A 25171-nucleotide genomic window follows, 5' to 3' on the forward strand; every position below is an offset into this window, starting at 1 on the left:
TAACCTGAAACTGTTCTTAACCTGAAGCACCACTTTAGCTAATGGGGCCTCCCGCTGCTGTTGTGCCGCCAGAGCACGATTTCTGTTCTCATCCTGAAGCAGATTTCTTAACCCGAGGTACTATTTCTGAGTTAGAGGAGTCTGTAACCTGAAGTGTATGTAACCCGAGGTATCACTGTACTTGGAAATCAAGGGTAGCAGAAAGTGACCCGAAGGCTGCATAACCCTGCGAACTGTAGTTTATCCTTCTCAGAGCTTCAGTTTCCAACGCTTTTAACAAACTACCATTTCCCAGGATTATTTGGCGGAAGCCATGTGCTTTCATTGTGTTTTAAATGTATGCTGTATTGCTGTATGTGCAGCCTAAGAGGACAGGGCCCTAACATGTAGATGAGGCAGTACCTGGAAGCAAACTTGACTTCTTCCTGGGCGGCTCTTCAGTCTGTTTCTAGAATCTGCAGGGACTGTCCCCCTGTTGTGTCACAAGCAAGCATGGTTACACGTCATCTGCCCCACTTCTCATCTTCCTTTTCTGCACACTTGTCTACACTTCCTGGCACCCCCTCCCCAGTGAACACTCCTTAGAGCACCACATGGATATAACACTTGCTTTAGTCTACATGGACAATTATTTGGGGAGGTACTTAGCTGTCATTGCAGAGATTTAAACCCCCCCCCTCCCATCCTCTTGGTTCATCAAACCCTTAAATAATGATACGTTATAAGGAAAGAAGAAAATCAAAGATGGGATGAATTCACTGAAAATTGATTGTGTTTTATTTACCACTGTAAAAGTCATTCAATTTATTAAATATAAAAATATAGGGCTCGAGCCCCACGTTGGGCAAAAAGATTCCTGCATTTCAGGGGGTTGGCCTAGAATGATCCTCACGATCCCTTTCAACTCTACAATTCTATGATCCTATAACAGTTAGGATCAATAATTTTAAAAGCTGAAAATTCAAGTGTTTTCAATGTTGTGGTAAGAATGGATGGACACTTATGTTTTTGTATATTTTGATGCTTTGATCCTTATATAAAGGGTTTTTTTTTTTAAAAAAAAGAGAGGGAGTACTTCAAAGCAAGTAAGCATGTTGAGGCTGAAATTACGATAATCAGGGCGGCTTGAAATAGTTCTTGGCTCTTGTGCTCCCCTCGCCTCGCAGACTTCTCACTTACATTCACCACCTCTTTGAGGTTTGGGAGTACCTTGGGAAATACAGTGGTACCTCAGGTTACATACGCTTCAGGTTACATACGCTTCAAGTTACAGACTCCGCTAACCCAGAAATAGTGCTTTAGGTTAAGAACTTTGCTTCAGGATGAGAACAGAAATTGTGCTCCGGCGGCGCGGCAGCAGCAGGAGGCCCCATTAGCTAAAGTGGTGCTTCAGGTTAAGAACAGTTTCAGGTTAAGTACGGACCTCTGGAACAAATTAAGTACTTAACCTGAGGTACCACTGTAGAATTCTACAATGCTGGTAGGCAACAAGAGGCACTCTTGTTTTCCTTTAAAATGGGGACTGGGAATGTGTGGCCCTCCAAATCATGGCACTGGGGAATCCAACAGCATCTTGACAGCCTCCAAAAATAAATGCATAGTTCTGTCCACTTGCCTAGACTCTTGGGCCATGGAGGCAGGTTTTCCAATGCAGCTGGGGAGGGTGTTAAAAGTAGGTGTGCAGTCCTGCAGTCACTCAGTTGGTAATCACTTCTGGTTTTTCCTCCTGGCTGCAGCAAGAGGATAGTAGGGGTGTGTTTGAGGGGATTCAGGGCAGCTTTATACAAGCAGTTGCTTGTAGCAATACAGTAATTATCCCACTGGCTTCCAGGTGTCTTCTGCTCTGACAAAACATATTCCTGAAGCCTGGTGCACGTCTTTCCTCACAATCTCTGTTTTAAAACACAGCCACAAGGAAACCTGTGTTCTGTGACCTGTGTAACGAAGCCCATTTGATTATATTTATTTTGTACGGGATTGAGCTCTTCTTCCTCATCTCTGGAAGTTCGGCTCGGTGACAACCACCCTCTCCCATTTCACCAGTTTCTGAACCACTGTCAGGCATTGTCTACAAACAATTTCAAGCATACCTATTTAGCAACTTGCTTGAAATAAATATGAGGGTCCGAGTCCTAAATTCTGCACAAAATAACTGATTCTGTGTTATTGCCACGGTGTAACAACATGCATTTAAATCACATCTTTGTGTCTGCCAGAGTTTTGAAAATAACAAGCAGAATGCTTTAATTGCACTTAATCTGCATGCTGATGTACGTGTGACAATTTTAATGTGCAACACTGCAGCACTTTTTGCTAAAAGAGGCAGCCCAGTGCTGGCCTAGAGTATTTTGAATGAAATATGCTTGTCATGAATAGTTAAAAAAACAAAAAACCCACCCACTTCCCCCCTCAAAGGCAGATAATTTAGAAGAAGTGGAAATGGTACAGACTGGGTTTATTAACTTGCTGAAAAGAAGAAAATAACCTGTGCAGTAAGGAATATCTGACACCTTGTCTGCAGATGCATTTACCAATTTGTCTGTATTGAGGAGAATTGGGAGTTCCTCCTGGCTTGGGTTCAGTTAGTGCCTCTCTGCTGCTGTTTTCCACCAGCGAAAATGATGGTAGTAAAGTGGCGATCTTATGTTTTGGGGTCGGTAATAAACTGGACAAGGGGTAAACTGAGATTTTGCCTACACAAGATGGAGGTGCTGCTAATGGTCTGATCCAAGGGTTGGAGTTTCATCTGAGGTTATACTCCTGCTTTTTGGACACCCCAATGGCACGAAGTTCTTTTCACCAGCTTTGGTTGTGGTTCTAACTGGGACCTCTTTATTCTTCTTCTTCTTTGGCGATCACTCGTAGCCGAGTAAGATTGTCTTCCATAAACACGGTTTTAAAAATGAGTCCATAAGTGACTGTGGAGGCCAATTCTGGATCCACACATGCTTTCTGGGTGGGAGTTGATCATGGTGTGGATTTGCCAAGCATGCCTTCCACTTAGCACGTTTCTCCCTTGCATCCTGAGTTCGAGTGTCTTCAAAGCCCATGACACCTTTGGTAAAGGCTGTTCTCCAACTGGAGCGCTTGCAGTCCAGTGTTTCCCAATTGTCAGTGTTTATACTACATTTTTCTAGATTTGCCTTGAGACAGTCTTTAAACCTCTTTCATTGACCACCAGCAGTATGCTTTCCATTTTTAAATTCGGAAGAGAGTAGTTGCTTTGGAAGACGATAATCAGGCATCCGCACAACATGACCAGGCCATTTGGAGCACAGCTTGCCAGTTTCAAGAGCGTTATGTTGTGTGTCCTGAGGCTTTAGTCAACATGCTGCTGGTAACCTATGAGACATGAACCCACCCTGTATGGGGAAGGAATGGGGAGCCTGTGGCCCTCCAGAGGTTGAAGTGCTCAGGGATGAAGGGAGTTGTAGACCAGCAAGTTCTAGATGGCCATAGTATCCCTGCCCTTGCTTATGGTATCTCAAAGGCTGCCTATTCCTGTACAAACTTGCCCATTCCTTGAGGTCATCTGAGGAGTTCTTCCTTCAGATGACCTAACCAGCCAAGATTGGCTGGTTGGCGGTTGAGACTTTGGGTTCTTCTGTCTAGTGCTACCTTGACTCCAGAATTGTTTCCCCTGCAGCTCCGTATGCATGGCACCTAACGGTTTGTGTTTTTGACTCTTGGCAAAAAAATGTTTGTGTGTGCGTTTTACCCAGACCTTATTTCACTGTGAGCCACTATGGGGTGGAAAGGGCAAGGTGCAAATTTAACAAATATATTTAGCAGCAGTTTTGTTGTTGTTGTTGTTGTTTTATTCCTCTCCTTATATGTTCCTCTACCTCTCATTGTTGGGCTATAGCTTTATTTCTATTTTGTTTTGTTTTGTTATACCTTCGTAAGCCTACCTAGGGCATGGTTTTATTGATAAGCAGGGTACATATTTGTAGGCAAGAGGTAGTAGAGGTAACATGAGCAGCCTTGTCTCTTGGAGAATAGTTGGGCTACTAAAGTGAATGAGCAACGCAGAATTGAGTAAAGGCAAGCAAGTAGCAACATCAAAGTATTCTGTGTTTTCTGTAGTTCCTCCAGCACCCAGGATGATTGTCTATTTGCTTAGTTTGTTGAGTTCTGAAAAACACAGCCAAGCTCCATTTGAATATATGTCAAGGCCAACTGCGTAATTGGATGTGGACAAAAGAAATTGGTGTGTGTGTGTGCGCGCGCGTTTGATTGTAAGGGTGGCTTGGGGATCTTCTCCTTCCTACTACAGCTTACTATAAAATATTTAAGGTTATCAAGTGCGCTGGATGTTTACGGAGCACTGGCGTAAGATGCTTGCTTGTGGCTTTGTACGTTTCTAGGCACTTTAGTTTTGTCTATTGTGAAAATGCCATGACAGCTTTGTGTGTGCTTTCTTTGTGCTGGGACAATATAAGATATTTTCCCCTGGCTGTGTCAGTGCTGCAACATGTTCCTAAGTTTGCATCTTGATTGCTTTCTTTTGTTCTTGCTTCACCCTTTTCTTCTCCCCCTGCCTTCATCTCTCCAATGTTGAACTGTACATTGCAATCTCCTTGGGGCAGGAACCTGCGGGTGTGTTGCTTGCTTTTCTCTGCTCTGTACTATGTGCATTGTCAGTGCTATATAAATGACCAGCTGAAATCAGAGCCTTTTCGTAGCATTCTGTGTAACCATGTGCGTTATCGTAGCGCTTGTAGCATTGGCCACAGCCAGCGTGTAATGAAAGGTCCAGACTTCCTCCTAGAAGCCACCCCCGCCCACTGAGCATTGTTTTAATACATCAGGATCATGCAGTGTTCATTTGTGGTTCAAAGTTCTTTGCACGCACACATGCACACACACACACGTGCATGCTTCTGCATGCTCAGGTGAACAGCAAGGTGTTATGTGAGACGATATACATGGTGTCATAAGTTCTTTGCACTGTACTGGTCATGTGGCCGTATATGCTCTAGTCAATGCTTGCATGAACGCTCATTCATAATGTGTAAATCAGCGCTATTTCTGCTACATTTGGTGTGCTGTAAATGGAGCTATTTCAGGGTTTATTTCAGAGCTATTGAAACCAGACTTGATGTCACTTTCCTTCTCCCAAGATCAGCCGAAAGTCTTTGGCCAGGTGGTGAGCATATGAAGGAACAAAAATGTGTTACACTTCAAAAGACTTAAAAATACATATGGTCAGTTTTACCTGTGATCTCTGCGGTTGCTGCTTTCAAATGGATGTTAATGTAGTTTATTTTGTCTCTCCTATTGTTTTATTTTTCTGTTTGACTATGTGCTAGTGTAATGCGATTTTACATTGTTGGGAACTGCCCTGAATGCTGCATGAGCAGCAACAGGGTAGGATAAACATTTTTATATTAAGGAACAAATGGAAACTAAAAAAATAAAATGATTGTCTTACACACACACATGCATGCATCCAACCTTCCTCCTTTTTTTCTTTGTCCAGCTGCAGCCTTGACACCCCAGAAAAGCTCGGTTTCTAGGCTAATAGAAGCAAATATGGACAAATGCTCCATTTCCCAAATAAATGCCATTTTAAAGGTGTTTTTTTTAAAAAAAAAAAAAATTGAGCTCTCATTCTGTGTTGCAGGTATGGCAGGCTTTGATTATTAACCATGCAGTGGAGTTGCAGTTACTTACTCTCCTTCAGGGCGACTCACAAATCACGTAGAAAATAGTAGCGCCTTGTGATGTCTGAGGGGCTGAAGCAGCTTCAGAGGGTTCAGGGATTGTGGCCAGAGGCCATTGGAATGATAAATGGAAAGTGGTTTAGGCTACGAGGAATAATTGAATTTAATATGTAGGAGTGCTGTTGAGATGTGTTCAGCAACATTGGAATTTGTATTGTTTTTACACAGCTATGTATATTCTGAGATTCCACAAAGCAAAAGGCCAGAACTTGGTGCTTGACAGAGCACTGAGCACCCCACGGACCTACATAAAATCTTAAGTTGGGGGTGAGAGCAAAAGTAATAGCCAGCGGCGAGGCTTTGGGACCCTGCTTAGCTAGTTGTCCCTTCCCATGGCTGGCAAAAGCAAAATAAATTGTTCAACACAGTAAACCTAGTTTGAAACTGCCATGTTTGTATAGGATCATCTCAAGACAAACGGCATTGATAATACCTTCTAAGAATTGCAGTTGTCCCAGGCAACTGGCTGTTGGATATGCTCTAACTTTGGCCTTGTGTTTAGCGGCAATGTCTTGCACTGCAAAGCAGATCTCTGTGATTCAAAGACTGCCAATACACCATATATTTAAAGCACTGTTACAGCACTTTGAACAACTTTGGCTTCCCCTAAAGAATCCTGGGAACTCTCATTTAAGGGGAGCTGAGAGTTAGGAGACCTGTGCTACAATTCTCAGAGTGCTTAAACAACCAATCCTTCTTCCCAGAGAACTCTGGGAATTGTAGCTCAGCGATGGGAATAGGGCTCTCTTCTCATCACCCTTAAACTACAGTTCCCATAATTCTTTGGGGGAAGCTATGGCTGTTGACATGGTATAGTGGTGCTTTAAATGTATGCTGTGGATGCAGCCTGTGATATTTATGAATGTAGCTTGACAGTGAAGATACCGCTGTGCCTGTGTGTTTTCTCAGCATGGAAAGTTCTCATTTCTCCTACACAGCAGACAAATTTGCCTCTCAGGTACACTTGAGTAGTTGCTAGAGAGTTTGAAAGGTATGTCTTTAAAGGTGCTTGATGGACTTGTGTCACAAGGGGATGGTTTGTCCCCATGTGTTTATAGACTTGAATCTTCAAACATTACAGGAGTTCACCAGGAGGCACAAAGTGGGCAAGTGACAAACTCACAGTCATGTGCCCAGCGCATGAACTGGCTCTTTCCTAAGACTTCCTTCTCACAACAGTCCAGCTTTGGCTGTTGGTGGGTTTCCGTTTAGCAACACTGTTGATTTGGCTGTCAGTGTATTGCTTATCGCAAACCATTTTGCTTTATCCTGGGGGTGTGCACCCTGTTTAACTGACGCCTTCACCCCTAAATAGACGATGACCCAGGCTACTTACTTTGCCAATGGATGCGTTCAATGATGCCATTTGGGGTCAGTTCACACCACTGCATTGACTTTGCCTTTAATAAAAGAGATCTGTGACAGCTTAACTGTTTTAATTATATTAACTTTGCACAGCTTGCTGCAGGCACAAATGGTGCCGTTTCCCCACACACATAGCAGCTGATAGCGTGATTCCGACTTGCAGCGAATCAGTTGGAATTAATGCTCCTGTTGTGGCACATGTGAATGCCTTCTCTGTTTTAAAAACATGCTTGCACAACCACCCCACACTGAACTGTGGCCGTATGAAACATACAGTGGAGCTTCCAGTGCAAGGCTAATGACAGAAGGACAGGATGAGATCTTTGTGGTAGCCGAGCTAGTATAGTTTTCCATAAATCAGCATACGAAGCTCAGAAATGTCTATTCCCCTCCTTATTAGGCTGCATTGAGCGTTAAGGTTGAATTGCTTGGGATTGCAAAAGAGTGTTTGCCCCACGTGGCGAGCTGGGCTTGTTTTATGCCAGGAAGGTCAAGGTTACCTTCTGTGCTTCCGCTTGCCAATCCTTAGTTTGCAAAGCTTCTGTTAGGATTTTGTTGTTGCTGCGTTTGTTTGTTTTTAATTTGACAGGCAGGAAGGTTGAGTCATGTATAAGGGAGGATTATGCAATGGTTTCCTCCCTGCTGAACCCTGTTTATAATTATATAGGTCCTGCTTTCTGCCTGTTCTGGGCTTGCTCCTGCCAGGCTGTGCTGCTTGATGGTGAGGTAACACACCTGCAGCTAGGATAGATAACACCGTCCCTCTGCTGCATCCATAGCAAATGCAACAAGAGGGAGAACAGATTTTCTGGGCTGTATGTTTGGGTGTTATTGTTCCGTTGAGTTACCGTATTTTTTGCTCTATAAGACTCATTTTTCCCTCCTAAAAAGTAAGGGGAAATGTGTGTGCGTCTTATGGAGCGAATGCAGGCTGCGCAGCTATCGCAGAAGCCAGAACAGCAAGAGGGATCACTGCTTTCACTGCGCAGCGATCCCTCTTGCTGTTCTGGCTTCTGAGATTCAGAATATTTTTTTTCTTGCTTTCCTCCTCCAAAAACTAGGTGCATCTTGTGGTCTGGTGCGTCTTATAGAGCAAAAAATACGGTGCCTTCATTTACAAAGTGGTGTCTAGGCTGTGTGGTCCAGTAGTATTTCTATACCTTATGCTTTAAGGAGTAATGGCCTGTTGCTCCTTTAAAACTGGGGCATTGGTAAAGGAACCCTTCCCTGCTGCTGTTTCTTTCTCCTCCTCCCCACTCCTTTCTTTGGGCTGCTGCACACTTTTTCCCAGGCAGCTGTTTCATAACACACACCCATTTTTCTGTTAGTCATGTTCTCCTCTTCCTTTCTGAAGTTCGGCAGGCTTTTTTTTCCTTTTTTTTGTACACACCGAACACAGTGATCTAATTCTTCCTTCTGTGGGCTGGCCCTCACCATTTTAAGTTTCCCCCCACCTTCAGCTGCAAAATGGGTGTTGACAGCAGGCATTTGGGGTGACGACCGGGGGGGGGGGGAGAGACCTCACAGGAGGGGTGTGTGTGTGTGTGTGTGTGTGTGTGTGTGTTTTAAGATGCTAAAATTAGAATGATTACACAAAATTGTGAGGACTTACCAGGAAGTGAGGAGAAGCTGGTGACGGAGATGCTTTTCTCTTTTGTGTTGGACCTCTCCAGAGGTTTCTAGGATGTCGCAAGCTGCTAGCTAAATTAGTCTGTAGATGAGAAGGAAAAGCAGCCTGGCTCTTGCTGATAGGGATACATCTACATTGCAAAGTCGAACCTGTTCCTTGGTTTTTTTTCACCCTGGTTGCAAAATCCACCCTTTTAACATCGAGTTACTATAATGGAGGTTATATTCTGCCCTAACTCCACCCACAACAAATTCCTCAAGTTTGCTTGCCACAGGCAATTTGCCATTTATAAAGTAGACATAGTAGAACTGAGACTGAGGTGTAAAAAGAACTTTGTGCTTGGGCCTGTCCACATTTTTCATAGCCCACGTAGCTTTGATTTGTTGCATGGATGGAACAAACCCTTTGCAGCTGCACATCATTCAGAAAAGTAAAGGAAGTTACAATCTCTGGCCACTTGCTTCTTCTGAAGATGCGTATGTGTTCTTTAGATTTCATTTCTCTACAGTACTTGAATTTTTCAGGTCTCACAGTGTCCTGAGTTGTTTCTATGGCCAGCAGGCCTCTCCTGGCTTTTGAGTCTTTGGATTGAATCCAATTTTTAAAAAAATGTCTGCGTGGAACAACTTGCTCAAGCACAGTGGAACTGCTACTCCTTGGGTACATCACCCCAAATCTGCTCTGGGGGAATCCCCTGAGCTGATTTGGCGGGGTGTTCGCAAACGTTCCATTATGGCCTTCGCAGAAATTGTTCCCCCCACATACTGATTTAGCTGGATGCAGCGCTTATGCATATGCTCATCTTTGAACTATATTGGCTGGTTCTCCTAGAGGCCAGGAACTACCTTTGTTTGTGAATGGCTGTTCTGTGTGTTTGCTCTGGATTGCAAATTAACCCTGAACTTTCCATTTGTGTGCCTTTAAAAAAAAACCTGTATAAAAATTGCCCGTCATTCAGTATCAGCAAAGCATATTACTTGACATGACTGTGTATTTTATTGTTCCAACCCAAAACACAGGGAAGGGCTTTAGCTTCAACGCAGAGTGTGTGGTTTGCATGTAAAAGGTCTCGAGTCCAATCCCTATCATCTCAAGATGGGTTGGAAGACTCTTGTCTGCAACCCAAGAGAGCCACTGTCAGCACTGTAGACTTAGTGCTCTAGATGTTTCTGGGCTACAACTCCCATAATCCCTGACCAAGCAGCTTGGGAGTTGTAGTTCAGCAATATCTGGGACGGTGTTTCTCAAGCTTGGGTCTCCAGCTGTTGTTGGACTACAGCTCCCATCATCCCTAGTGAGCAAGACCAGTGGTCAGTGATAATGGAAGCTGTAGTCCAACAGCAGCTGGGGACTCAAGTTTGAGAAACACTGGTCTAGGAACTGAGCCACATGGACCAATAGATTGACAGTGCCAGGCAGCTCCCTACTATTCCTAATCTTGAAAACTACTTTGAGTTAAAGAAAAAAACACCTCTCTCTCTCTCTCTCTCTCTGTGTGTGTGTGTGTGTGTGTGTGTGTGTACACACATATGTAGTCCCCCCTACCCTTGTTATAAGAGGTGTTGTCAATTGTAAGTTATTTTTCACACCTATTTTTCTCCTCTTGAAAGATCCATTGGATTTTAGGTTGGTATTGGATTTCACCAAGTTGTGTTATGTGACCCTAGCATGGATGTCCCTGCAGGTGTGTGTGTGTGGTGGGGAATTGGAAGTCTCTTGTAACCCGAGCAAGAAGCCCCCTCCTTGCTAGTTTTGTAACTTCTCTGTTTGTTGTGGTAACGCTGCTGATCACTGTGAGGCTGCTAACATGGGGCCCTGCCTTTTAGAGAGGGCAGCCATGTTCACGGTGTCTAAATAGACTAAAACTGATGTGGGGTTTCTTTCTTTCTCTCTCTCTTCCCCCACCCCTTTGGTCTATTCTGGGATTGTTTAATCTGGCACGCGCTACTTGGAGGGAAATGTTCATTTCTCCTCAGGACAATGGTGTTCACTGGCAATGTTTTTGCCATATATGTTGTGGACTATAGTTCTTTTGATTCGGCTTGTTTGTGACACAGGAAACTTGCCCTCTAGTAAACATGACCCCCAGAACACACCTTCCAACAAAGCAAGGCTCTAGTAGTTTCTGTGTGTGTGTTTTTACAGTGACTTATTGGACTCACATGACGCCTATTCTGTTGGCGTTGGAGAAACAAAGCAAAGCAACATGCCACAACGATGCTTCATGCCAAAAATGTTCTGGATCTCCTCAGAATTAATGCAGAGATGGGTTTTGTTTAAAAAAGAATTAGAAATGAACAAGTGAGGAGACTGCAGGATTAAAGGGGCTAGGGAACCTCCACTCCCAGGCGAGGGCCACATTCTGAGGGCCACATTCCCTCAGAAGTAGTTTGCTCAGGGCCAGAGGCCAAAAGTGGGTGGGGTCTAGCTAGTATTTTGCAGAGGCTTCAGAGTTAGACATAACTTTTCCTTCAGGCTTGCTTTTGACATTGCATTGTTAGACCATTTTGACTCCAGTCGGGTGGGTTTTCTCCCCTCAGAATTCAGAATATTTTAAAGGATTGAAATGGCGGAAAGAAACAGGCCTCAAAAGGATGAAGTAGGTGTGGGGAGCAGGTAGGGGCAAGGAAGGCCCCTTGACTGCAGCAAGCCCCTGCTGTTTGAACCTTTAGCACATGCGGCTTGCAGATGTTTTCCTTCTATGTATGAGGACTAGAAGCTTGCTTTTTAAAAACATGCACAATATCACAAAATAGCCCTATAGGCCAGTGTTTATACGGTGTGAGGCATCTTCACAACATTGCCTAAGGTGGGCATGGATGATAACTGTAGAGGCCAACTGCATCTTGGCTTTATGTATTTGACTTCATTGCCTGAGGTGGGATATTCTGGCTAACCTTTTGATGCATTAAGCTACATAAACTCAGTTCCCCTACCCTGGATTATATTATACTTACTATAAACATTGCCTAAGAAAATTGCAGCATATGTAACTTTGGCCAGGACTTCCCATCACTCCACCTGGCCAGATGAGGGCATAGGTGGCAAATATCCAAACCTTTTGGATAGCTCCCCTTTTCTGGGCTCAAAGCCCAGCACCCCAAGCCCCACAGATAAGGGTAACATCAAAGCAAGCCAATTCACGTATATCAAAGCTCATTGCTACAACTACTACCAATTAGTTGTGGGGTTAATCTTGACTACCAAGATGGTGTTAGCAAAGCTTCTGGAACAAGTTCACCTTTGGTTCAACACAGGTGGGAGAGAGGGAAAACCAGAATTGAAAATGGGGGACAGGCTAGAAACGTAAATAGGAGCCGCTCTACACTTCAAAACTTTGTGGCAGGTTTTACTTAGCAACTTTTGAATAATGACCCGTTTTTCTCATTTGAGAGTACTGTATTTTTTGCTCTATAAGACTCACTTTTTCCCTCCTAAAAAGTAAGGGGAAATGTGTGTGCGTCTTATGGAGCGAATGCAAGCTGCACAGCTATCCCAGAAGCCAGAACAGCAAGAGGGATTGCTGCTTTCACTGCGCAGCGATCCCTCTTGCTGTTCTGGCTTCTGAGATTCAGAATTTTTTTCCCGTGTTTTCTTCCTCCAAAAACTAGGTGTGTCTTGTGGTCTGGTGCGTCTTATAGAGCGAAAAATACGGTGCTTCTAGAGTAAGGCCATCAAAGGAAAAGCTGTGCTTGATGTTACGTAGGCTGCAAAATAGAAGAAACTAGTTGTGTTCATCTGCTTATGGCAGATTTCTACTGTGGTTCTAATCTTCCATTCCAGGAGTTGGATGAAGACTGGTAACTGTGTACTTTTCTACGGTGCATTTTTTCCCCCGTGTATGTGTGAACCTGTACACCATTTGAAGTACAGTGGTACCACGGGATCCGTTTCGCTGCTTCTGTGCATGCGTGTGATATCATTTTGACCGTCTGCGCATGCACGCGCGGCAAAACCCAGAAGTAATGCGCTCCATTACTTCCAGGTCGCCGTGGAGCACAACCCGAAAATACTTAACTTGAAGCACATTTATCCTGAGGTATGACTGTACTTTTTGAGCAAGTGGTTTATAAATTTTCTAAGTAAAGAAGCAAAATATATCAGGGTAACAAGAGAGCTGGTGTGGCACAGTGGTTAGGCTGTTGGACTGCGACTGGGGACATGCAGGTTCAAATCCTCACTTGGCCATTAAGCTCACTGGTGACCTTTGGCCAGTCTTCATCTCTCTGTCTAACCTTCCTCACAGGGTTGTTGTGAAAATAAAGGGTGGGGTGGAACAACGTATGCTGCCCGTTGAGCTCTTTGGAGGAAATGGGGAGGTACACTTGTAGTAAAGAAATACTATTGCTTCTGATGTTTTAAATATACGAGATGCAAGTGAGCACCATAAATCAGTGGCTTTTATTTCCGACAACTTCTTGTGCCTAAGTTGCCTCTGGTAAGGGTTGCTTGGCTTGAGTTTCCTACAGACAGATCACTTCCTTGAAGGTAAAACAGTAAGTAGGCTGTTGTGTGTCTTCTCTTGTCACGTTTCCATACAGTGGGAATCTTAATCCTCATCACTTGGATGCGATGTGAAATAGGCACATGTCTGATGACGTTCATGGGTTTTTCCCTACATGCAAGCAGTTGTGTAAAAAATTAAATTTGAATAAATTATGTAGGTTGAGACACTCTTACTTGGCAGCCAAATCCCATTGTTTCAACTAGTTCCACACAATGTATTTGGCATCAGGGTGTTAGGGCTGGCTGACATCTTGATGGGTTGAGAAATGCTGTCAGCCCGGCTTATTTACATACATGATTTGGGCACCTCACTGTGCAGATGGGTGATGCAAGGCATACGTTAATATAGGCAATCTTCCAGGCTCCTTTTTATGAGGGGGAGGTTTGGGAGATCAACCCTACGCTGTGGCACACAAGGGAGAGGAACATGAACATACCTGCAACCTATGCCCCACTGGATATGCATGCTTACTAGATGTCTAGCAAACCTTTTAAACTTCTCTTATTTTAGAGTAGAGTTACTGTAGTGCGCTAGCTAAATTGCTGCTGTTCCCACTCTACCCTTCAGATGCACCTTCACACAGTTGACTGCACACAAGGAAACTTGTTTTTATTAACCTGGTGTCTGAGCTAGCCACGGGAATTTTTTATTTTTTTTTAAGCCTAGACAAATTGATTACATTTTGGTGTTTTATCTTCATTCTTCTTTCCTTTTTAAAAAAGAGCACCTTTCTTAGAACTGGGGAAATGGAAGGCAGGAGAGTCTGCGTACACATAATAAAAAAAGAGCTCAGTCGTCAAAACAAACATGCCAGTAGGTTGAGCGGAAGGGTGGCGTGTTCGAATTCCACCCCAAGGGAAAGTTGTATGCAAACGTGGAGAGTACTTCAGGGCTTTACATTACATGTAGGTGTGTAGGATGGACGCAGTGCTTGGTGATTGAGGTAGCTGCTCCTCTTTTCAGACGACTTTGAATGTAGCTTTTAGAGGGACCCGACAAAAAGGAGTATACTTATTTGCAGGGTGGGGCCCAGACTGTGCTGGAATGAACCAATTTTTCTCCAAGATATTTGAAACTACCCTATTAGGATTACCTGAAGAACGAGGAACCCCCCCCCCAACTCCCTCTATTAAAGCTGTCCAGTATAAAGTACCTAATATCTGAGATGGGGGCATTTTGGATGAAACTTCCTGATGCATGGGAAGCAGAGACAGGAAATATTCATCACGTGCTCTCTGAAATGTCTGAGCCAGAAAAAAGCATAGAACCCTCAGCTTCTGTTTTCAAGCATTAACACAGATGGAAACTTGTGGATATTGCCTGTTACTGTGCTCAACTCTTTCATTTGCAAATACAAATTTTGCAGTGTGTGTGTATTTATTGTAGGGTAATTAGCTGGGGAATGGTCAGGTATTAATGCAAATTAGATCTGATTTACCTATATATAACATTTGGAAAGACAGGAAAGTCCCTACTCTTTATATTGAGGTGACAAAATTGCAACTCTAGTGTCCCCCCCCCAGCAATTTTTTTCTGCCCACCCCTCAAAGTCCCTATTGATTTTGGCTCTGGCAAAATTAAAAGAAAGTAGAGACAGTGCTGGGACGCAGAGCCCAGCTCCCCAATTGGAATGCAAATCACCCCTTCCCCAGTCATCTGATCAGGCCTTTGACATGCAGAGAGATGATGATAACCCCTTTCCCTCAGGTGATCTGCATAGATCCGCTTGGGAGGGAAGGCTGCGCATGATCCTCTGTTTCATGGGCATGTGTGGCACATGTGGGGAAGATGCTCAGTGGCAGACCATCTGCTTTGCTTGTGAAAGGTTCGGCTCCTGGTACCTCCATGTGGTCTGTGAGACACTGCCAGTCGCTGCCTTTCAGTACAGACAGCACTGAGGTAGATGGCCTGACTCTGTATAACCACCTTTCTATGTCCCCATGTGAACTGGCCACACTCACCACTGTCATGCAGGTCCCAGAAGGTTGGCCAAGGGTGAACACGACCCTCTGGCCAGAAAAAGCTTAGCCACCCCTGCTTTATATGCCGAGCCATGTGTGAGGAAAAGGTCAGTTAAAGTGTAACTAGTTTCTTTTGTGCTTGCGTTTTCGTTTTCTTGTCTGCCTTTCTGTGGATGGGCTTCCCAAACGCAGTCCCTTGCCCCCATTTAAGTGGAGTGCCAGACCAGGCCAGCATGGACTGTTGGAGCACTCCAGCACGTCATGAGTAGAATTTGACTGCAGGGTGGACCCATAGGAAAGTTGGATGGCTGCAGAAGATTGAAGCTGGCACAGCTGCTCACTTAAACTGGAACTTGCGTACCTGGCCGTGTTTGATCTGATAAAAGAGGTCATCTTGCAGATGAGGGAACCGCTTTAGAGAGCTGTCGATTTACATGGTGACGGAGCCAGACAAAAGGTATAGACAGACAACTTGCTTGGGGCAATTAATATGCATTGTTTCATCATAGATGGCACGTTCTGCAAATTGGCCTCTATTGGTGCAGCTAATTTCTGCCGGGTTCTCAACTCTCAAGCTGTCATGCTTCCTTCTCAGGCTTTAGGAGGGAGAAGATGTTTAATAAGGAAGTGTGCTTATTGTGAGGGGGTGGTTTGTGAGATGCTGCTGAGATAAAGGGCCAGCCCTGAGTCTTAGAGTTCCCCAGAAGATTGAGGTTGGCGCTTGATTAATGATGCAAGTCAAACATGACATGTCAAGACTCTGAAAGAGGCAGCCCTGCACAGTGGAAAATGCAGTTGTCGGGGATGAGGCAACATTGCTCACTGACAATGGGGCCTCCCGTGAACCAAAAAGGTTCCCCGTTCTGAAATGTGCTGGAATTATGCAAAACACACTCAGTTCTGTTTGTTCACCTGCTTCATTTTGATGGCATAACACAGAAAGCTTTTTGTACATTTTGGGATTGCGCAATCCATCTCTGTCTTTGTGTAAGCAAAATGAAACATAACTTTGCAAACTACATGACAAACAGGCATCAGTTACACACCCTGCCTTTCTTTGGTCAGTGTGTACCAGTGTTTGGAGGCTTTTAGATTTTGCATCCATTTCTCTGAATTGTAGGACCAGCTATTTTCCTGGCATGTAGATCATGCATTCTGGATCATACACGGTCTGGGCCTTTAAACCCTCCTGCTTCGGTTTTATATTGTCACCAAAAACCAAAAAGGGGGTTATGTGTGTTTTCCAACTACCAGCCCACAGATTGGTGCCAGCCCAAAGTCTGCTTCCTGCAGGTTTGTGCAAAGGGAAATCACTTAGTTTCCTACTATTATTGTGTGGGAAGGTTTTAATACCTTGATCAGCAACTAGATATTGTTGTGGAAGATTTTGGAGCGAACATTTTTAGGCCACACATACACACAGATCTCTCTGCCCCCCCCCCCCCATCTTTGGAGGGAAGGGCAGAAAAAGTTGCTTGGGGGCTGGATAAACATGGAGGATGGTGTAGACCAGTGTTCTTCAACTTTGGGTCCCCCAGTTGTTGGAGCTACAACTCCCATCACTCCAAGCCAGATATCCAGTGGTGAGGGAAGATGGGTAGTTGAACAACATCTGAAGGGCACTGGTGTAGACCTTAGTTGTTATCCTTCTGTGAAGCAGCTTGTAAACCAGTGTTGCATCCTCTCCCCGCCCCCCATCACTTTACCCCTTTCTCTCTTTCCTCCCCCTGCCTAAAGCAGGGCATTCTCTGAAGTCAGATTTGGCCAGAATCTTGACAACAGTTCCTGCCATTGGTTTCCTTCAGCAACATTTTGTAATTACTGTCAGCAAAAGGTTGTCCACTTCTGGGTAGGAGGAGCTCACCAAGCAGCAATCTGCCCCATCCTCCTTCAATAATTTATTGTGTGGGAAGGTGGGAATTTATTGAGGAAGAAGCTTGCCGGCAGGTATGGGTGTAGGGGCAATGTAGCCAGTCTATAGGTTGAATAGCCAAGGTCATCAAATCTGTTTAACCAGCTGTAAACCCTTTCTTAAACATCACTTGGTTTTATTTATACATTTTGTTGTATTCTATTTCATTCTACCATGAGCTCAAAATAGTTTACACCAAGCTCCTATTGATCCGCTGCACATCCAGTTGATTAATCCATGTGGAAAATGGAGTTCCCCTTCCTCTCAGACCTTCCATTTGGTGCATTCAGTCAGGCTGGTGAAAATGCCGATCCAGCCACTGGTTTTAGCTGTGAATATGGGACCCTGCTCTGCCAATATTTATCAGAGTGGGGTAGTTAATTTTTAAGGAGGGAGCTCAAGGGTGTGGCACATGCTTTGGAAACGACCTAAACTCTTTTATCTATTTTCCCAGACTCTACATTGTACTGCTTAGTTGGGGGAAGGAGAGGAAGCCATGTGCTCTTGTTGGGGCTATTTCCTTGTGTTGCATGTGGAAGCTGGATATCCTTCTATTATTATTATTTTTAAAGTAGACTTGGGAAGTCATTAGGTGAACCCTTGCACTGACCAGGCGAAGGGAGCCGCAATTATAACCCTGTTTCTCTCTTTCTCTGCCCTCCAGATGTGCACGCCCAGCAATACTCCAGCCACGCCTCCCAACTTCCCAGACGCCCTTGCCATGTTTTCCAAGCTGCGGACTTCAGAGAACCTTCAGAGCAGCAACAGCCCTATCACATCCATGGCTTGCTCTCCTCCGGGTAGCTTCAGCCCCTACTGGGCTTCATCGCCTCCAAACCACCAACCTGCCTGGATCCCTCCTTCGTCGCCCACCAGTCACAACCTCCACCACCACCTCCACCACCAGCAGCCCATGTGGCCTCCTGTGTCTCAGCAAGGGCCCCCCCAGCAGAAAGCCATGGCGGCAATGGATGGCCAGAGATAAGACTTAATGTTTTTGGAATGGGGGGGGAAGAAGTTGATAGGGTGGCGGGGGCGGTAAAGAGGGTGTGGCAAATCCAAGGGGGCACAGGGAAATGGGGTGGGGGTATTTTTTCCCCCCTGAAGATCGCACTGGAATATTTTATAGTTTTGTTTTTTTAAAGAAAAAAAACTGATGAGATGTCGTCATCAGCCCAAACCCCGATGTTCCTTTCCCCCGCACCCACCTTCCTTCTCTTCCCTTATCCACTCTTCAGGAGAGTTAATAACTGATCTTTTTCTCTTTTTTAAAAGAAAAAAAATTATATAACTATAATATATAAATATATAAATATATCTAATGTATATACATCACGAATGAAAGCAACGGAATTGCAAAGATCCAGGTAGCATTCTGCGAAAGCTGCCTGGAAAAAAGAAGGGTGGCTGTGTTGGATCCGGGGGGTCGGGGAGGGGGTTCAAGGTGTCTCCTTGTGTGTGCGCGCGTATGTATGTGATTGGGGGTGGCTGGGAGAGCTCAGAAAGTTGCCTCTCCTTTCCACCCTTTCCCAATTTTGTTGCCCTCCTCTTGATTTTCCTTTGGCTCCTGGTTGTCAGGAGTTGCCTGCAGCAGCTGAGACGGTTGAGGGGCCTTGAGGGAAGAAACCCTCCTTGCTTGAAGGGAAAGCACAGGCCTCAGATTCTGTGGCTGTCTGTGTGGCCGTGCGGTTCAGAGAGCCTCCTAGGCTGGGTGGGGTGTCACCTGCTAAAGGAATTGAGCTTCTACCCCCTGCCCCATGTTGTGACTGAGCGTGAGGGGTTGGGGAGGTAATTTTCCACTGTGGGCTCCGCTCCACAGGGCTCTCCTGTAGGCCACAGAAGGAGCCTGAAAAGAAAAGGAAAAAAATGGAATAGTGCAAAATGTCACGTTATCGGGGCTGTAAATCTGTGAGACCATGTTGAGTCCTACTCAAGATTTTGTACATTCAAGGAGGCAAATCTTGTCCTTTTTTGACAGGTGCCGAGACATGTACAGTCTGGCAAAACCAGCTAGCTCTTCTAGCCTATACATGGGCTGGCAAATTTATGGGCGAGAGTGGGGTTTCGTGGGCTTGCGTCCGTGCTGTCATTTGGGTTCAAACCCTTTCTCCATTGCCCCAACTTTGGCCTATTGAAACCCTTTTTCTTCAACGGCTGCAGCAGGTGTGCTCCAAGTAGCAGAAACTAGAAATGGGTTGGGGGTTTTGTTTTTTGGTACCTTACCACAGACTCTTTATTGCTCTCCCACCCACCCCCACCCGTCCCCTTCTTGTTTTTTGGGGGAATGGTTTTCCCCTTCAGCTCTCAAGCTGTTTCCCTTTTTAAAAGGACAAAGTTTAAGCATTTGGGAGGATAAGCTGGAAGGGAAGTTGCTGAAGTTTTCAAAGGTATAAAAACACAAACGTCAACCTCCCCAGAAGATGGATTATTCGAAAGAGGACTCAAGAGAGTGCTCCCTGACATCCGGCGGCAAGGGCGATGCTGAGGCTCTTTTTGTTTTTGTTTTTTTGTTTTTTAGGTTTTAAAATCAGAATCTTGCTTAAACAGGTTGAAGGTTTTATATTAATTTAAAAATTAAAAAAAAATCACTTTTTTAACCAGAGTGGCACTTGTCTCTTTGTCCCCCACCCTGTTGCCTTACACTTCTTCTTCTTTAATTCAAAGAAATCTGATGGGTATGAATGATATACGTTAGAACTGAACGGAAACCAAAAACCAATGCTTCCTCTTTACATACGCGACATTGCAAAGGCACACAGCTTGCTCTCCTCTTCCTCCCCCTCCCTTCCTTTATCTAGAAACCTACTCCGCTCTTCCCTGTTGTCCCTGCTGCACGTCACTCATTGGCTTATGTGAAATGCAAAACGAAACTAGGTCGTCAGTGTTAATATTAGCATTCATTTGGAATTGCTTCTTAATTCAGGTTAAAAAAGAAAAAGCACTTACACACTTCAGTGCCAGATGAGGAGAGAAACATGGGAACGAGAGTGCTAGCTGTACTCCCATTCCCATTTCTCTCTCCAGAGGTTGGAGGGTGTCTTTGTGAATCGGGGAGCCAGCTTCTACTCATGTATCCTCCCCCATGCAGTGTAGACCCCTGGAAAACCAGGATTTACATCACATGGGAAACATGCCTGTTTAGGAGCCAGGACCTCCCTTTCGGGCTGCTGCCCTCTAATTTGCAGAGGGAGATGATGGGGCAGGGGGCAGACTTCGGTTTCATTCGCATGGTGGGTGTATTGCGTTCATTTATTATAAGGTTAGTGCCTGGTTTTGCTAACTTTCCTTGCATGCTGCATAAGCCTGTTCCACCACATATCTATCTCTGCACCAACACGGTGCGGGAAATGTCGTTCGCACAGATGTCAAAATGCCGTCCCTTGACACTGTGCCGTTCTGTGCTGAAATTCCGGCACGCTTTCTAACCAGGTAAAAAAAGGAGGGCATGAGCCTCAAAATGGGCAGGAAGTGCAGTGCATGCTGGTATGCCGCCTCTCGGCTTGTCATGTGAGCAGCTGCGGCATGAAAACGGGGGAATGCCACACTAAAGGTCCCATGATTTTCCAGGTTGAGAGGGCTGCAAACAGTTTTTGCTGGAGTCAAATAACATGAAAATGAGTGCTAAACTTGCACAATATTCCATTCCATTCGTTTTCCCGAAGTAGCTTTTGCGTTGTGCAAAAGCTCAAATATAATGTGCAAAATAACATTTAGGGAGATGTCAGGAAAACGGAATAAACAGCAGCCTTCGCAGACTTGTTCCCACACCACCTCCTCATGTTAGTTCCACCCTAGACCCCTGAAGAAGAGTGCTTGTATGTTCTCATCTTAATTGCCTTGTAGTGAACACTTGGCTGCTTTGACTTCTGTGTGGAGCCGCTATATCAAGCTGCATTCAAGTTTATCTCTGCTGTCGGCGTTATTGCTTTGGAAGAAGTGGATTTTTTTTAAATAGAAGTTTTTGAGTAGGCTCTGACCAGAACAAAAACACATTGAAGTGGGTGTTGAGGCATGTTTTTCCATTGTGTGTGAGTGTGCATGCAAACAGACACACACACACACACACACACACACACACACACACACACTGTTGTGTCACTAAAAGATGGGGTTACACACTTCCTCTGCCATCCCTCCCCTCACTACATGGAGAAGTGAACAGAGGGGCCACACATTGATTTGAATGCAGGATCTGGATGCTGAACACATTTCCTACCAGGATCAGGGCCAGGCCAACATCCAGAAAAACACAAGATCCCTCAGTTCCAGTTTCATGCAAGGGGTGTGAAACTCTCTGTCTCTCGGGCACACAGAGGTAGGTATCTACATGTATATAAAGGTGTGGATTTTAGTCCAAATTGTGGTGGGTGTTTGAATGTACATTTGTTTGTTCTTACTATGGGGGTGCCTTCAGCAGCTCAATATATAACGGAAGGTGGGTGAAAAATTATGGGCAAGGAAAGTAGAATTTAACATCACCTGGGGGATAATTATGAGTCGGGGGTTGATCTCTGCATTGTGGAATCTTGTCACTGCCGTTATTGCTTTCAGTTGGGATAATGTAACCCAAAAGAGCAGTGCTATGCATATTTCCGAAGAGAGAGGGAAAGCCTGCTGTCATAAAAAAGAAGTCCGGGAGATCTTGTTCGCAATGAGAAGAACTTGGTGAAGGAGATCCATTTTGCTTCTCAGTCCCATCTTTTCTTCTACAGCCCAGACTAAAGTCTGCTGTAAGCCCTTCCTTCACGCTATTGGCCTTGTTAATAAGTGTAGCTTTATAAGTGTGAATTTTAACACTTGTTCAAATCTCTCTCTCTCCCCCCCCCCCTTGTCAACTTGGTGTAAGAACAAAAGTGGGGCTGTCATCAACACTTCATTGCTAAAGACTTTCCTGCAGGCAATGGTGTGCTACTGCCACTGTTCTTCTGTAGGCCAGCCTTGCGCTGTTGGACCACATTGGTGTTGGTGAATTCGGTTTAGGCCTTCTTGTATGACTGCCTTCTGTTCAGGCAAATGTCTGTCATTCTAGTGATCTACCAATGGACCATTTTTTAAAATCTTCCTTATATTCAATAGACCTGTGGCCCCCACGTACCTGATCAGGTATATTAGCAGCCGCTGAGCTCACTCCAAACCAGTAGTCTTCAACTTTTTCTGACCCAGAAGCCCCACCTTCAGCCCAAATATACATTGGTGGGCAGGACCTGCTTTGCATATATTTGTATAGAGTGGTAGTACTGTGTTTGCAACCAAGCACTGAAGGCTCTTTGCTCCCATGTTTACACATTTGAGAGACAAAACCTATAGGCTGAGTTGAGTCAAGCATCCTTAGCAAGACTGGAGACTGTTGGTTCCAACTTTTCATCTCGGTGTTAGGTAAACAAAAATACTCTTTAGTGAGTAGAATGCACCATTCTGTTACAGTCAGTAATAGCTGAGCTTTATTTCTAATAGCATGATGGCATGGCAGAAGCAGCCTAGAATTCCCCCACCCCACTCCACCCCATGTAGTCCAGGGATGGGGAACCTGTGGCCCTCCAAATCTTGTTGGCCTCCAACTCCCATCAGCCCCTTCCAGTATAGTCAGTGTGCTGGATGGTGGAAGTTGGAGGCTGGCAACATCTGCGGTGCCACAGGTTTCCCATCCCTGGTTTACACACATACAAGGAATTCCAGGCTAACAATGTTTGGAGAGCCACAACACCCCTGTTCTGCCCAGATCCCAGCAATTTGACTATCAAAACATAACAGCGTACATGAAAGAAAGCAAAATTCTGGGTAGAAGACTCCTGAATTAAACATACCTTTAAGAGGCTATAGGCTTAACATCTTTGCTTGACTCTTAAGCCCTATTCAGGCTTTTGTTGGGGGTTGAGCATGCAACCACTGTCCCTACTTTTTCAGGTTTCTGCATGATGCTGTGCTCTCCAATTTGCAGCAGGTGATGAGATTCAGGGGGTAGAGGTAGTGCACTTGGTCCCACACTGTCCTGTCCCCCCCCAGCTCGCCCATGTGCTGCTTTACCCTGCTTCCTAAATGCCTCTGGATTGCTTCTATGTTTAAAAAACTGCTAGGGGTGCCACTTCCCATGTCCTTGTTGCCATGGAGAATTACAATCTCCCTCTCTGGTTTTAGCCCTTCTGTGGAATTGGCTCTTGATGCTCTCGAATACCTTCTCCAAGAGCCCCTCTTTGAGAAATTAGATTCTTACTTTTTCACATGCAGCGTAGCTAAGCTACAATTCTTTAGACTCCTTGTGCCAAAAGCACCAAGCTGGTGTTATTTTGGGCTTCTTTGAAGTACACTGGATGCATGGCCCGGATTCTAAAGAACTTTCTTTGTGTGTGTTTTCAAAACCCCTAGGTCCACCTCAAATTTAACGTGGCTAAGTAAGGCCTGAACTTAATGCCGATGGCATTGCATTTTCCACAAGCAATGAAAATTGTGGGAGTAGGTGCAGAGACCTGCAACTCATCATTTTCAGGGTTTGTTCATACGATTTCTTACATCCTGCCTTCCACCGGGGCACATCACAGCAATGAAATCTACAACTAAAAAAAACCACATTGCACAATCTCTCCATTGCAAATGAAACATAACCGTGTAAATTCAGCAAAAGACGTGGACCCCATAAAACAAAATATTGCAAGTTGGGGCAGGGGAGAGGCGTGTCTTCAGCATATGGGGAAAGCTATACAATGCAAGACACAGCTATGTGATCAGTGCTTTTTAAACACAAATGTGTTAAAACACCTTGAGCTGGGCCCAGAAATGAACTGTCAGCCAGTGCAACCGTTTGAAAAAGGGGTTACATAAATTCTAAATGGAACCCCAGCCAGTAATCTGGCTGCTGCATTTTGAACCAGTTGGAAGTTTCTGAGGGGTATATCTCTCTGGCTTTCGACTATTGCCTGTGGTGAGTTCCCACCAACAACGAGCTTGAAATGGGAGGCGAGGGGAGCTGAAAGTTGCACAGCCTGGCTGGCTTCTGAAAATGTCTTTGCAGCATCTGCTGTCTGTGTGCTACAAGTGATTTGAGCTTTGGCAGAGAGAAATTGGGTATATAACACAGGAGGGTTTTCCCCTCTGTGTTTTTCCCTCTGGAAAGATCGGTTTTCATCACTACTGTTGTTTTTAAAAAAGCATGTTCGAAGCCTGGCTTGCAGCGAAGCTGCTGTGTGTGCCACATGCCTAGCATGGCATATAAAATCTGGAATCTGGCTTTAGGCTACAGGGGAAACCATAGCTTCCTTTCTCTTAAATGGTCATGGCTCTAGTCCTCATTGACCCAATAGCTTGAGTAGTGCAAAGACCCAAAATTGCTATTAGAATGGATTGAGTCAAAAGTAAGAGTGGTTTAGATATTGTGTGTGCATAATATGGGTGACAGCTGTTGCCTTAGAGGCATTGACACTCATGCAGTGCCCGTCCTGTTCTGCCAACAGATCAGAATGCCCTTTCAAAGGGGTGGATGCTTTGGCCACTGATGGTCTCATTTCTTCAAATAAGTCTTCTCCCTCCTGTGCTTTAGTCAGGCTGACTCACACTGTGTCCACGTTCAGCCGAGAAATTACAGTGAAGCATTACGTATAAAAGAGGTTAAACTCCAGGCAGCTGCTGCTGATGCGCTACTTACTGTTTCCTGAAAGCAGCAAATGAGCAACTTGGCAGCTGTGGGGGAAATGGTTTCAGGAGGGGAATGGAGTCTGCTGTTCTGTTTTGGGAAGTCTTCTGGCCTTTGTTGTTCATCAGACTGCAATCAAGTCTTAGGCTGCAAAAATGTGGGCATCTAGATTTATGTATTTTTAAAATTTTATTAGGAGCTATACTTGAAGCTTTGTAAACATAAGAAGTACTGTATAGAAAACACTGGACCTACAACGAAATATTGCAGTGTGAAATGCTCCTGTCCATAATATGAGTTGGCCATTCCCTTTTCCGGGATGTTTCATTTAAGCATGCTAAAATCTTTGGTTTGTTCTGGGGATCTCCTTTTAGGTTTTTCCTAACCCTTGTTTTTCATACTTTTGCAAACCTGTCAAGAGGTTTCTTCCCTACTAGGCATGGATG

The 25171-nt window shown here is 44.8% G+C and overlaps 1 protein-coding gene across 1 annotated transcript in view; it reads left to right on the top strand.

Annotated features, from left to right (window-relative positions):
• Positions 1-19698, top strand: part of UBALD2 (UBA like domain containing 2) — a 31477-nt gene extending 11779 nt beyond the window's left edge. Inside the window, exon 3 of the mRNA XM_083487740.1 lies at positions 17766-19698. Coding sequence (XP_083343866.1) covers positions 17766-18086 — 321 coding nt within the window. The 3' untranslated portion in view covers positions 18087-19698. The remainder of the gene's footprint in view (positions 1-17765) is intronic.
• Positions 19699-25171: the final 5473 nt, after the last annotated feature.

The sequence above is a fragment of the Podarcis liolepis genome, assembly GCF_965112155.1.
Source record: "Podarcis liolepis genome assembly, chromosome: 2".
Lineage (NCBI taxonomy): Eukaryota > Metazoa > Chordata > Lepidosauria > Squamata > Lacertidae > Podarcis > Podarcis liolepis.